The 14,587-nt window shown below is 34.2% G+C and overlaps 1 protein-coding gene across 13 annotated transcripts in view; it reads left to right on the top strand.

Annotated features, from left to right (window-relative positions):
• Positions 1–14,587, top strand: part of SSBP2 (single stranded DNA binding protein 2) — a 309,901-nt gene that overhangs the window by 108,243 nt on the left and 187,071 nt on the right. For all 13 annotated transcript variants that reach the window (NM_001035478.1, XM_005209715.5, XM_005209713.5 and 10 more), the window contains exon 4: positions 2,739–2,823. In NM_001035478.1, the coding sequence (NP_001030555.1) occupies positions 2,739–2,823 (85 nt within the window). The remainder of the gene's footprint in view (positions 1–2,738; positions 2,824–14,587) is intronic.

Raw genomic sequence — 14,587 nt, 5'->3', positions numbered from 1 at the left:
CTGTTAATATGCTTTAATAAAAGTTCCCAGCTCTCTTCCATGGATTTCAGGGATACAAATGCTGAGGAACTTCTTTCCCCTGAAATTAATGTCCCTTTTTATTTGTATAATTTAAAAATACACACTTTTTAAAACTTCCTATTTCAACTTTTAATGGAAGAAACTTTTAAATTTAATTTTATATATAAAAACCTTTTAGAATAACTTTGGGCTCATGTATTTATATCCTGTAATTAAATATATATAACATTGCAGGAAAAAATGAACCAATAACTAAGGTCATCATAAGAATCCAGTTTCTGTCTCCTGGCAGTGGAAAAGTCAAATTTTGCAGCATGCTAGCACTCTGACGATCTTAGAATCTAATAATGACATCAGGTGTAGCTAAGAATAACCAAATATACATGTGAAAATAATTGTGTGTGTTGGAATTAGCCTGCTTACTAGAATGATATATATTTGTAAGTGGCAGACTACTTCTTACTCATCTTGTATGTCTTGCCTATAATAGGCATTGCATAACTAATTATTAATTTGAATTCGTTAAACTAAACATCAATATAAGACAATATAGGCAACAACTAGGATAGAAAGAGGAGTATAATCACAATAAGAAGGGAAGAAAGTAAACAACAGAAGTGGTCAGACTGTATGGAAAAAGTGAAATGTGTTGGAGAGTAGGGAAGGAATGTGGAATACAAGGAAGATTTGGTGGGAAGACACTGTAAAAACAACAACAACTTGGAATTTTCCACTAAATACAAAGGATTGGAAAGGAAATTGACACAAATTTTACTTCCTTAATAAGAAAACTTTTTTTGACCATATTAACTCTATGAGTCTTTTCTAGAATATTTTTAACACCTGTATGCTGTTTTAAAAATAATTTAGGAACTTCCCTAGCAGGCCAGTGGTTAAGACTTCACCTTGTCTCTATTATTGTAGAACTGTGTATTTCTTCTTTGGGTAAATGTCTTTAAAAGGATATATTTCTTTACCTTTATTCAAGAAAATAATGTATATTTTTAATACATTTTTTATATATCTAATAATGTAGGATTATTAGAAACACTATATATAAAGTTATGCTACTTTAGTAATTTGTTTTATTATCCTTATTATGGCACTTATAAATTTTTGACCACTTACTAAATCCATAAAGAGAAACATTGTCATAATATTGCATATAATATTCTGTGATTAAATACAATTTAAAGACAGCCATTATAAAATTTTAGTTTTAAGAACTTTGACGTTCCTTAAGAACATGAAAATAAGTATAATTGCAATACATGATAATTCATAACACACCTGTTCCAGGTGGAAAACTTTAAGCTGTATCCTTGTTGTGTATAATTATTATACTTTTTATCCCAAAAGGAATATAGGAAAGCCAAGCACAATTTTAAACTGCTTGCACTCTAGTTTAGGAATTGAAATTATTTGAATTAATTTGGTCTTTATTGTTTGCTTTGTATTTCTTGCTTATTGTAGAAATTTAAAAGGAAATAAATGTCAGTACTTAATCTTTCATATATTTTGCCTCTAAGAGTAATCTTATTTTACGGAATTAATTGTTATAATGCCTAGAGAATGTTCTATCCTAGCTCAGGAGAGAGATCCAGATAAAATGCGACTTCAAAGGTCAAAACAAAGAGACCAGTTTGATTTACCAAGCTTTATTGTGCCATTGTTAACTGTGCCCTCAGCCCAATGACCTGCCTTAACAATATGTATGCATTTTAAATTTTTGTGCAAGCTAATTATAGTGTTATATTATTAATAATATATTGACTGTAAGACCCTGTGCTTATTTTATACAATTTAATTTTCTCAACAGCCCCATTTTATAGAGGAGAAAATTGTTTCTTGTTTAAACAAATTGAGCTAGTAGGCGGCAGGGCCAGCTTCTATCTCAGATATGTCCTGTTCCTAAAGTTAGGCCGTTAACCATTTGGCTGAGCATACTTTGCAGTTCTCTAGAGAGGGAAATGTACAGTAAAAAAATATTTGTTGATCAGTAAAACTGCTTTTGTTTATCATTAGGACTTTCAGACATTTGCTTTCTTGATTTTAATCCCTTGTTCATGTTCATTGTTAATTTTATGAAACATGGGCCTATGTGTTTTGTAAGCAGTATAATTATTTTTCCCAACCAGTTCTGTTTTGCTTTTATTGCTCTTGAATAGGAAGAAAAAAAGAAATTGTGATTTTTTAAATTTTCAAAATGACCAACCTGTCTTGGTAATTACAAACGAAAACCAGAGGATATTTTAAGAAAATATATTTGTTTGGCAGGTGTGACCTAATGGTTAGGGTATTGGCCTGGGGTTAGATAATAAAATTATCTTGAAAAAGTGAATTTCACTTATAAAAATAGTTATTTTATTCCTTAATGATTAAATTGGTATTAAAAAAATCTTTTATTTTTCATGGGAAAGTTGTGAAAAGTGTTATAATTATTTCAATCAAATGTTTAAGTCATTCTTAAGACAAGAATGACAGTTTTAATTTTTTTATTGTCATTTCAGAAAAATCTTAGCATTTCTGAGTGATGGCTAGGTTATACCTATTACTACAAGAAGAGACTTCTCTGAATTTAAATCTTTCAAATAAATGTTTGTCCTAAAGAAGAAAACACATATTGTGTAAGGAATATTTGCCTTCTGTTTCTGGAATTGTGCTCTCTCATTTGACATTATATGATTTTCTTAATGTTTCTATAATTACTTTTTTAGTGTATTTTGGGATCTCTACTGTGCAGCTCCAGAAAGACGGGAAACATGTGAACATTCAAGTGAAGCAAAAGCCTTCCATGATTACGTAAGTTTCTATACAGTTTTACCAAGCTATATTGTCAGTTTTGTTTTTAACCACTGTTCTTGAAAAATATATTGGACCGTCCATTTTTTTCCTTTGGTACTTAAGGAATTAGTGTTTTTTTCTTGGGAAATAGGCTTATCACTTTAAAAGTGAAACACAAATGGATGTGTGAGTCTTGTTGAAGAAGCTTAGGGCAAGAGAGTAGTCCTAACTTCAGGCTATTAGAGGTGTTTCTTACCTTTAAGTGTGCTTGATTTGTGTAATTGCCTATATATAAAAATTAAGTAGTAATTATTCCACAAAAAAGTCATCATAAGAATGTTATAAAAGTTCTTCTTCTGCATTTCCATTAAAAAATATATAGAAGTATTACATTATTCTTTTTACAACTTTGAGTTACATTATTATAAGGCTAAATATCCACTCACTGAATTCAGTTCCATAAGTAAATTTAATGTGAATTAAAGGAAATACAAGATAAGAGAGCAAAAATGTCTGGACAAAAAATGAAAATATGAACTTTTTGTTAAGTTCTTCAGGGCCGTGGACTATCTGTGACAAGGTGATGGATGTATATTGAGTGTTTTTAAAGAAGAATTATAAATGTGATCTTAGAGAATTGATGGCACAAGGAAGCAGAATTGTAAAAGAAAGGTGGAAGGCAGGGGGAGTAGGTCTTCTTCAGGGAAAAGTGGCATTTAATAATGGCAAGACTGTTTTGTTTTTAAAATTTATTTGTTTGGCTGCACTGCACTGGATCTCAGTTTCAGAACTACAGGACCCTCAGTCTTCATTGTGGTATGTGGGATCCCTTAGTTACGTCATGCTAAATCTTAGTTGTGGCATGTGGGATCTAGTTTCATGACCAGGGATCAAACCTGGGGCTGCTGCAGTGGGAGCTCGGAATCTTAGCCTCTGGATCACCTGGGAAGTTTCAGTGAGACGGTGCTTTAAAGGGGCTAGGAAAACACTGTTTGCAGAACTGACCATAAGACACGCAGACTGAGTTTGGGATGGAGGAAAACCAGTTTCCTTAGTTTAGAGGAAGTGGAATTAGGCCTGGAGCCTGAGGAAATATCGATTTTAAGTACCTAAAAATTTATCAGAGGGATGCATGTTTAGTTGGTGAAAGAGTGGCATCATTCTGTGTAAATACCCTTTAAAACCAGAACCAGGCCTCAAAAAGGAAAAGGAACTTCTTCTTCCAAAGGAAGTACTTCAGTCCTACACTGGAGAGTGGAAATAGCCAGAATTATAACCCCAAACATAGCACAAGGAAGGGTATGCAAACTTCAGTGAGAATCTTGGGCATCTGACAGGGACTGTGTAATACTTTAAACGTGTACTAAACTGATTAAAGTGAGACTGCCTGTGATTACTTCATCGGATATTGATTGTACTCATAAAGCTTGCTGTGTGCTAAACACTAGCTCTTGGGGACAAGGTGAGTAAAAGGGATGGTGCTGCATATAAAGAAAAAGCGCAGAAAAGGCAGGTAAGACAGGGCCCAGGACATGGCATTTATTTGAACAATCTGATTCTCCTTTTTCACCCTTGGGGTAATGGCTGTAAAGGAAAACAGAGACTCAACCATGAAGAGTGTGAAGATTCTGGCTAGAGTAAGATACTCATCTCATCTGTCTCTTACATCAAGAAAGACATGCCTAGATTTGGCCTGCCCTTAATGGCATAATTTTGACAACTAGATGGTGTTAGAGAGTACCAGTGTTCTGCTGTAAATGACATATAGTATTTATGGATCTACATCTTAAGAAATCAATTATATAAGCATTTTTTCAAAATCCCATCGTATAGAAAGCTGCAACCGTCTATTCACCGTGGAGACCTTAAAAGGAGCACTGAACTAATTAGTATCTCCTTCTTGGAAGCATTAGATGAATCACCGTTGTCATTGCCTTAGCCATTATCATCATAATCATTCTGCATTCATAAGGCATTTTTTCAATATTTCAGAGAGTACTCACACTTGTTAACTTTAGAAGCCCACTTAAATATTTCAAGGTTTTTGAAAACAAGCAATGACCAGAGGTAGGAGTGAAATTAGAGTAGATTTTATAGGAAGAATAACTCTTCCTCATTTAATTTGGTCCCAAGAAAATGTAGTTTAGAAAAAATTCAGCATTTGGATTTTGCAATTTGTTATCGGTTAGCACACGTTTTATCAGGTGTTTCATAATTTTATCTTAAACATTAGTTTTAAGAGACTTGATTTCTTAGATGGAATTTTTATTATACCTTTGGTGGCTCAGAGGTTAAAGCGTCTGCCTGGAATGTGGGAGACCTGGGTTTGATCCCTGGGTCAGGAAGATCCCCTGGAGAAAGAAATGGCAACCCATTCCAGTACTCTTGCCTGGAGAATCCCATGGAGGGAGGATCCTGGTAGGCTACAGTCCATGGAGTTGCAGAGTCGGACACGACTTCACTTTCACTTTCACTTTCAAGTCAATTTACTTTAATGGTAATACATCTCTAATTAATGGTAATACATCTCAATTTTTTTAAATGGAGGTTGCTGTAAAGGTAGAGTTTGGCTTGTGTAATTTTATATTGCAATTGGATTTTTAGAAATGTTTGTTTCCTGTAGCACACTTTTATGGTAATTTTTGTGGCTGCGATTTCCTAAATTCTTAATAGTAGACAATTTCTGAATTATCAACATGATTCATGTTTAAGGTGTAGATGAAGTTTGAAAGACTCAGGGAAAAAACAGGAACAAGAACAAACAGATTTTGGTAAAATTCTGTCATGTTATATTGTTATATTAGAGTCCATTGGGAACCATTTTAGAATAATGATTAATATATATACCCACTGAACTCAAGGTAGTTCTCAAAGAAACATTCTTAAAAATATTTTATTTATTAGCTGCGTTTTTAGAACGCAGTATTTAAAAAAATACTTGTATGTGTAAATTCTTTTTTTTTTAACAGATTTTCAGATTTATTTTTTTTTTCATACATGATATTATACATGTTTCAATGCTATTCTCCCAAATCTCCCCACCCTCTCCCTCTCCCACAGAGTCAATAAGACTGATCTATACATCGGTGTCTCTTTTGCTGTCTCGTACACAGGGTTATTGTTACCATCTTTCTAAATTCCATATATATGTGTTAGTATACTGTATTGGTGTTTTTCTTTCTGGCTTACTTCACTCTGTATAATAGGTTCCAGTTTTATCCATCTCATTCGAACTGATTCAAATGTATTCTTTTTAATGGCTGAGTAATACTCCATTGTGTATATGTACCAGAGCTTTCTTATCCATTCAATAGCCAGGACATGGAAGCAACCTAGATGCCCATCAGAAGATGAATGGATATGTGTAAATTCTGATATGTTTTAAAAGTCCTGTTATTTTATAGTCTTCACTTATCTATGAGATTGAATGGATAATGAAAGAATAAATTACTTTTTAAAAAGATATAGTGGAGGCATAATGTAAATTATGAATAATCCTTTTAATTAAAAAATAAGTTAAAATGTTAAAAGTGGTTATCTTTTGACATTGGGATTATGTGTGGTTTTAATTTTTATCTATATATTTCTGTATTTTCCAAGTATCTATAGTTAATTTTATATTCAAGAAAGTTACTGTAAAGTAGATCAAATTTCACCTTACAGTGAGTTCTAATCTTCTAAAATTAGAAAAAAAAACCCAGTAAATTTGAAGTGGTCATATGTTTTCATGTCACCATGTTATAGTCATAAGCATATGTAGTACTTCCCATTAAGAACTTTTTTTTTTTGGTAAATACACATACTAAAAGAGAGATAGGTAAAGTGAATAGATGTTATTTTGAGCCATTCTATAATTCTAATAACTTTTTTGATAATAATTATCCCAGAAAATTTTTTTGACTTTTGGTTTTTAACTTTTTTTGATTTGTCTTCTAACCATTGCCTGTTTAAGAATATGGATTTTTGTCGTTGTATCATTTTATTTGCAAAATAATTATAGATGCAGTGTTAATTAATATCTCTTTATTTTAAAAAATTCACCCTGTTCATACTTACTGTGAGAAAAATAAAAAAAAGAGAGGAAGCATTTAAATGAGTAAAATTTTTATCTTCTTGCATTTATATTTTAAGATAACATTATTTACAATGTGTATGGAGTACCAACTGTAAAATAAGTATACCTTTAGAAATCAGCAGTTAATAGTGTGTAGGAATGTACTTTTGGATGACAAAGCTGTAAAAAACACAAGAAAATGATTACTGTATTTGTCAGGACAATGAGAGGTAGACAGGGGTTCTGATAGAAATGGGGCTTGTGGCCTGGGCTTCTGAGATGGCGGTGGTTACTTTATAATAACCATATGTTTGCTTTATAAAATTACATAGTGCCACAAATTTATTTTGTATGGCTTCTTATACTTTTTATTTTAAAGTAACAAGATTTTAGATCAGTTATAATAATTAACTTTAGAAAAAGAATGAGCACCGTCATTTCTAATGTGTTTCCAGGCATTGCTATAGTTCATCCTTGAGAACTGATGGAGAAAATGTAGGGATGGTTTCCACATAAACCTGTGTTTGTTTTTTCTCTTCTGTGACAGATTCTATGAAGTGTGTCACCTGTTGATTTTTCTAGAGGGGAGTACAGAATAAGATCAGAAATGTTGGAGGAAAATTTAGTAATTAAGAACTTATTTTGTAAGAAAAGAGAGATTTTAGGATGATTATTTTGGAGATATCTTGCTTGGCCTGTTAGCCTGTTGTTTTTAACCTAAGTGAAAACCAGGTTTATCTAAATATAAAATTATTATTATGCACATACAATATTATCATTGAAAAGGAAACCATCATTTCAATGATTATAAGTAGTACCTGCTCTCTTATAAAGTTTATTGGACTAGATTTCCTTTTCTCCCCATTAGTATGTTTTTATTTCACTCTGAAATTTCAGGCAATGCTTTCATGTGGAGCTAATTAATGTTTACTGAATTTTTATTCCTGATACAGCCTAACATAGAATTGTTTTGTTTAATAATTTATTTCTGCTTTCATTTATTTCCAAAATATTTAGCAAAAATGTCAATGTATGCCACTAAACTTTTAACTAAAAACATACACAGTGATTATAATTTTAGTTCTTTGGTATGGATAGAAAATTCCTTAATTGTCCTAAAGCAAAGATAGAGCCAAAATATATTATTGCTTTAGTAATGTGATGGTAATGACATTGCATTATTACAATGAACTCTGAGAGCACAGAAAATTAGACCCATTCTTTCCCTGGGTCTGTCAAATAATAGATGTTCAATAAATATCCACAGATTGAAGTAGTCTGTTAATTGGTAAACTGGAAATATTTCAAATCATTCAACTGTTTAGGTAAAGTGATAGGCTTGAGTTATAATTGTTGATAAAATGTGGCTGGTTTTTGTATTCTTACCTAAGAGAGTGTTTGTAACATCTGAAAAAAATTATGTTACAGGTTTGTAGAGATGGGGTAGTTTTTTTTAATGGTATAAAAACACCTACTATGTACATAAAATAATAGGAGAAGAATATTTTGTATGTTAGAAAGTTTTCTTTTTTTTTTTTTTTACAGATAATTACATATTATTTAGGAAAATACTTGTGTAGAAACTACTGTAGAGAGTTAGATGCATTCTTTGCCATGATCCTATAATATCCTCTGTGCATCTCCTGAATGTCCCTATATATTAGATTTTCGTAATAGGATGTTTACTCTAATAATTTGTAAACTTCCTCAGGGAATAGACTTTGTCTTATTTATCTTTTTCATTCTTTCTGTCCAGCAGGGTGCCTGACAGGAGATGTTCAAATCATGTTTTATGTTTATATAAATGAATGACTAAAATATTATCTAATAAGTATTTATCACTTCTTATTTTAATATAACTGAATACGTAGTTGCAAGGAGGTCATTTAGTGCTACTTTTACTCACTTTATATTTTTTCTTTTTTTTTTTTTACTCCGTCATCCTGAAGACACGGCCGAGGCGTCTCTATCGCACGCGCCGCCCAGACACAGACAGGAAGAGCCACTTTATATTTTGAAACAAATTGAGATAAAATGGCAGGTTGTAAAGAAATAAGTGAATCAGAGCAGGTAGCAGAGGCTTTATAATCTTGGGAGGCATGGCTCTAGGGAATGTAGTGGTGAACAAAACACATATAGTTCCCACACTCATGGCAAAAGAGACCTTCTCTCAAGAAGTTTGAAGTACCACATTTTAAAATATATGTAGAGATAGCATTATATTGCTAGACTCATCAAAATTTATAGATATGTAAGAATATGGAGAGAAATAGAATATGGAGAATAAATACACATAACTTTTGATATATATTCAATTTTGGCATATAGTAGAAATAATTAGTAAATGCTCAGATGGATGAATAGTCTCACTTTGGACCATAATTCTCCTAGACAGTACATGTAAACTAGAGTTCTTGATAGACTAGGAACAAATAAAGTTATATTTTAAATCCATTAAGATGATAAAAACTGTCAAAACAGGGATTATATTTGTAGTTCTCTAGTATGAATAGATGATTCCTTAATTGTCCTAAAACAAAGATCAAGCCAAAATATACTTGTCAGTCAATACTAGTAGCTGTTCAGCTCAACGGGTAGGGACACACAGCTTCCACATCAGCAGAGACGGAAGGCTAACTGTACTGTGCCTTTTTTTTTTTTTTTTTAATTTATTTGTTTTATGTCAGGGACTTGATCATGGGCTGATTTGGTATCTGTCGGGATCTTGGAACCACTTCCCCACAGATACCAAAGGACCACTGTAATGAGATTCATTATTTGCTGTATTCTTTTTAAACATTTAAAACTGTTTATATTGTGTTGGAGTATAGTTGATTAACAAACAATGTTGTAATGGTTTCCGGTGAACAGTGAAGGGACACATCCATACATATAGATGTATCCATTTTCTCCAAACTCCCCTCCCATCCAGGTTGCCACATAACATTGAACAGAGTTCTACGTGCTATATAGTAGGTCATTGTTGGCTATCCATTTTAAATATAGCCGTGTGTGCATATCCATCCCAAACTCCATAACTGTTCCTACACCCCCCGCATCCTCCCCCTGGCAACGATAAGTCCGTTCTCTTAAGTCTGTGAGCCTCTTTCTGTTTTGTAAGTTCATTTGTATCATTTCTTTTTAGATCCCATATGTAAAGGGTGTCATATGATATTTTTCCTTCTCTGTCTGACTTAATTCACTCAGTATCACACTCTCTAGGTCCATCCATGTTGCTGCAAATTTTTGCCTTATTCTTATTGGCCATACTGTTTCTGCTCTTGTTTTCATTTCCTGTAGGATTAAGTTTAATATCTCTTGCCAAATACAAGTGGTATAAACCAGCTTATATTCTTTATAGCACAACATAAGTTGATTATTTTGTTCTGTTTTTGTGCAAGCTGTGTTGATTTGAAGAATCATATTCACCACTTTACCTGTGAGGTGTGTATGTGTTCTCAACTCGTCCTTGGGCATAGGATGGCTTCTGGGGGGTATCTAAGTACTGCTAAGAGCTATCAGATATTCTCCCTGTTACTTTTGATCCTGAGATTTCCTGTAGGGCAATATGTTACTTCAGTCATTCAGTGGTAAATATGCATAACAGAAGACAATCAGGGAAACTATAAACGCATTGGGGAAGAATTCTACTTTACCTAATCTCTTAGAATTATTTACTGCGTTATATAGAGATACAGGGTGCTGGTGGCTCAGTTGGTAAAGAATCTGCCTGCAATGCAAGAGACCCAGGTTTGATTCCTGGGTCGGGGAGATCCTATAGAGAAGGAAATGGCAGCTCACTCCAGTATTCTTGCCTGGGACATCCTATGGACAGAGGAGCCTGGCAGGCTATAGTTCATAGGGTCACAAGAGTCAGAGATGACTTAGCGACTAAACCACCATATAGACATAAATTTCAAAAAAAGATAAGTGAAGAAGTTAATATGGAAAAGAGGTAAAACAGCAGAGCAGATCTGACTTCGTAGTTTGTTTCACTGTGAAAAATAATGTATTGTTTCATCAAAGTATGTTGTTTCATGGATTCATCTTAGGCCCTTTTCCTCCCACTGATTTTATTAAAGTCTAATTTCTGGTGAATATGGAAAAATGAAGATGGAAAGGCCTTAATTAACTGTTTTTGAGGCAGATGTTGCACTGCCTGTGATTATGTTGCCAATAGCGTCATAACATAAATGACAGAAATATGATACTCTTTCAAAAGTAGCATGCATATCAAACTTTCTATTAGAGATTTGAAACTCATAAATTTATTTTGGAGATTTTTGAAAAACTGGCTGATGTTGAAATAATGCTAGGGATGTTTAAGGAATGGTAAGAAGACCTGTTTGACCAGAGTAGAAAAATCAAACTCAAGATCAATGCTTCGCTAACAGATGGTAGCATTTTAAAACTCTCAGTCATCTTTTGCAGTGGTTTCATGCTGAGTTCCCTGGACTTCGGGGTGCAGTGGAAGGACCATTGCAGGTGCCTAGGAGCATGAGTGAGAGAATCCTGCCAGAAGGTCCTTGGCTTCCTCTGTGTTAACCAGAGGAGCTCAGTTTTCACCTATTCCTAGTTTCTTATATTTTCTCTTTCTTACTAAACGGAACTCCGGTTTAACTAGTTACTTATGCTATAAATGAATCTTCTTTTATTTTTATTGGTATATAGTTGATTTACAATGTTTCCTGCTGTATAGCAAAGTGAATCAGCTCTGTGTATACATGTATCACTTTTTTTTTTAATATCCTTCCCATTCAGGTCACTACAGAGCACTGAGTAGAGTTTCCTGTTCTGTTCGGTGTTTTCTCATCACTTTTCTGTTTTCTGCGTGGTATCAATAGTGTATATGTGTCAGTCCCAGTCTCCTGATTCTTCCTACTCCATCTATCTCCTTTCCCCTCTTCGTGTACATGTTTGTTCTCTATGTTTTTGTCTCTATTTCTACTTTGCAAATAAGATCTATACCATTTTTCTAGATTCTAAATATATGTTAATGTGCAATATTTGTTTTTCTCTTTCTGACTTACTCTGTATGACAGTCTCTAGGTCCATCCACATCTCTGCAAATGTTTTGCTCCTTTTTTTATGGCCAAGTAATGTTCCATTGAATATATGTACCATTTGTTCTTTATCCATTCCTCTGTTGATGGGCATTTAGGTTGCTTCCATGTCTTGGGCTTCCCCAGTGGCTCAGTGGTAAAGAAACCGCCTGTAATGCAGGAGACACGGTTTTGATCCCTGGGTTGGGAAGATTCCCTGGAGGAGAACATGGCAACCCACTCCAGTATTCTTGTCTGGAGAATCCCATGGATGGAGGAGCCTAGCAGGCTACAGTCAGTAGGGTTGCAGAGTTGAACCTGACTGAGCATGTATGTCTTCCTGGCTATCGTCAGTAGTACCACAGTGAACGTTGAGGTACATATGTCCTTTTGAATTATGGTTTCTTCTTGGTATGTGCCCAGTAGTGGGATTGCTGGGTCATACGGTAGATCTTTTTCAGGTTTTTAAGGAACCTGCATACTGTTCTCCACAGTGGCTATATCAATTTACTTTCCCACCAGCATATAAGAGGATTCCCTTTTCTCCACACCCTCTCTAGAATTTATGGTTTGTAGAGATTTTTGGTGATGGCCATTCTGACTAGTATGAGGTGATACTTCATTGTAGTTTTGATTTGCATTTCTATAATAATTTGGAGAAGGAAATGGAAACCCACTCCAGTATTCTTGCCTGGAAAATCCTATGGACACAGGAGGCTGGTGGGCTACAGTCCATGGGGATCTCAAGAGTCGGACATGATTTAGCGACTAACCCCATGATAATTTGCAATGTTGAACATCTTTTTGTGTGTTTGTTGGCCATCTGTATGTCTTCTTTGTATAAATGTCTGTTTAGGTATTCTGCCTACTTTTTGATTGGGTTGTTTGCTGTTTTAATATTGAGCTTTATGGGCTGTTTGTATATTTTGGAGATTAATCTGTTGTCAGTTGCTTTGTTTGCAAATGTTTTCTCCCATTCTGAAGCTTATCTTTTCACCTTTAAATGAATCTTCTTTTAATCACCTTTTTAAATAAAAAACTTTATAAAAGGTTGAAAACTGCTTATTTGGCCTGACTAGTTATTTTACTGTTTATCTGTTTACGATACATAAAAAACTTGGTACGTACCCAGAGACGACATCTTTCAGTTACGTCTGAATCTTTGTGACCCCATGGACTGCAGCACATCAGGCTTCCCTGTCAATCACCATCTCCTGGAGCTTGCTCAAACTCATGTCCATCAAGTTAGTGATGCCATCCAACCATCTCATACTCTGTCATCCCCTTCTTCTGCCTTCAATCTTTTCCAGCATCAGGGTCTTTAGAGACATAAAGGATATGGTATACCATTGTTTAAAAATGGAGTGAGGTTTCGCTGGGAAAACTCAGGTTTTCCAAATTTTAATTGAGTACTCTTTCAACCTTTCTGGATGAAAGTTTTGTTCTGTCTACTCAAGAGTCATTTTTTTAAAAGCATATTCAGAAAACAGTAAATTCTATTTTAGGACAGTTAATCTGAGGGCATGTGTAAGAGGAGCAGAAAAGGGGAAAGGGCTAATGGCAAAGACTGTGAGGAGGCTATCCTAATAGTCTTGATGTCAGCTGAAAAGCCCTTGAATGAGGGTGGTAGCAAATGAAATGGAAAATTGAGAATGAAAATGAAGAATTAAAAAGTTGAGATTGTCTAGTTGTAAGCATTGAGGAAGAAAGAAATTTTAAAAATAATTTGTAAAATTATTTAAAAATAACATGACTGATTTACTGAGACTTGTGATACTGTTATCAGAAATCTGAAATTTGGAAGGAAGAAAGAAGGTTCAGTTATAAATGTGAGTTAAATTAACGAGGGAATAAGGGTAAAATAAAAATAGAGTCCTGGTGATAGAACTTTGGAAAGAAATACTTTTAGGGGGTGACAGAAAGGCTAGCATTAAGACAGAGGAAAAATACGATATGATGAGAGGTGAACACTTATCACACTAGCCAGTCAGGCTTAGATGGCTTGAGTGGTGTGTACTTTAAACCCAGTAAATTCACCAGATCTGTTCCCTGTTGCTGGATGTGTCCAATGTGAACTCTATCCTAGAGCAGCTAATACAATGTGTTGGTATTAAGGTACTATCTTGAGTTCCCAAGATATTCAAAAGTTGTTTATGGTTTTTGAAGCAAGACTCGAGACTCCTACTATGTCAAATGCCTGGATGATTTTTATAGGCTACAGTTTCATTTTAGAAAGAAGTCATGTATTGTGAAGGGGAGAAAGTAGATTCAAGTTTGGAGAAGAACTAGGTGGACTTAAATGCTCTATGGCTTCTTCCAGAAGGTTTTTAAACTTAGATTATCTAATAGGTAGGGAAACCCCAATATATTAGCCTGCCTTCTTTGTTTGCAGCTTTGCTTTAGTAAACCTGTGTTGACTTGCCTGTTAAATAAAGATCAGTAAAAATTCTCATACCTTAGGGAGGTAGGCATACATGAAGACTGTAGAAGTCCATTACATTCAATTTGGTGGTCTAGTGGCTTGTACTTAATTAGCACTCAGTTTCTGATGAAAGAATATGCTTTCTCCAGGCATGCTATTTCTTTTTTAGTACTTCTCTTTTTTTTGGCTGTGCTGGATCTTCGTTGCTTTGCACAGGCTTTCTCTAGTTGTGCCAAGTGGAGGCTACTCTTGTTGCCGTGTGTG

The sequence above is a fragment of the Bos taurus genome, chromosome 7 (assembly GCF_002263795.3).
Source record: "Bos taurus isolate L1 Dominette 01449 registration number 42190680 breed Hereford chromosome 7, ARS-UCD2.0, whole genome shotgun sequence".
In the NCBI taxonomy this organism is placed as follows: Eukaryota; Metazoa; Chordata; class Mammalia; order Artiodactyla; family Bovidae; genus Bos; species Bos taurus.
The sequence above is the reverse complement of the archived record's forward strand: the minus strand, read 5'-3'. Positions and strand labels throughout refer to the sequence as shown.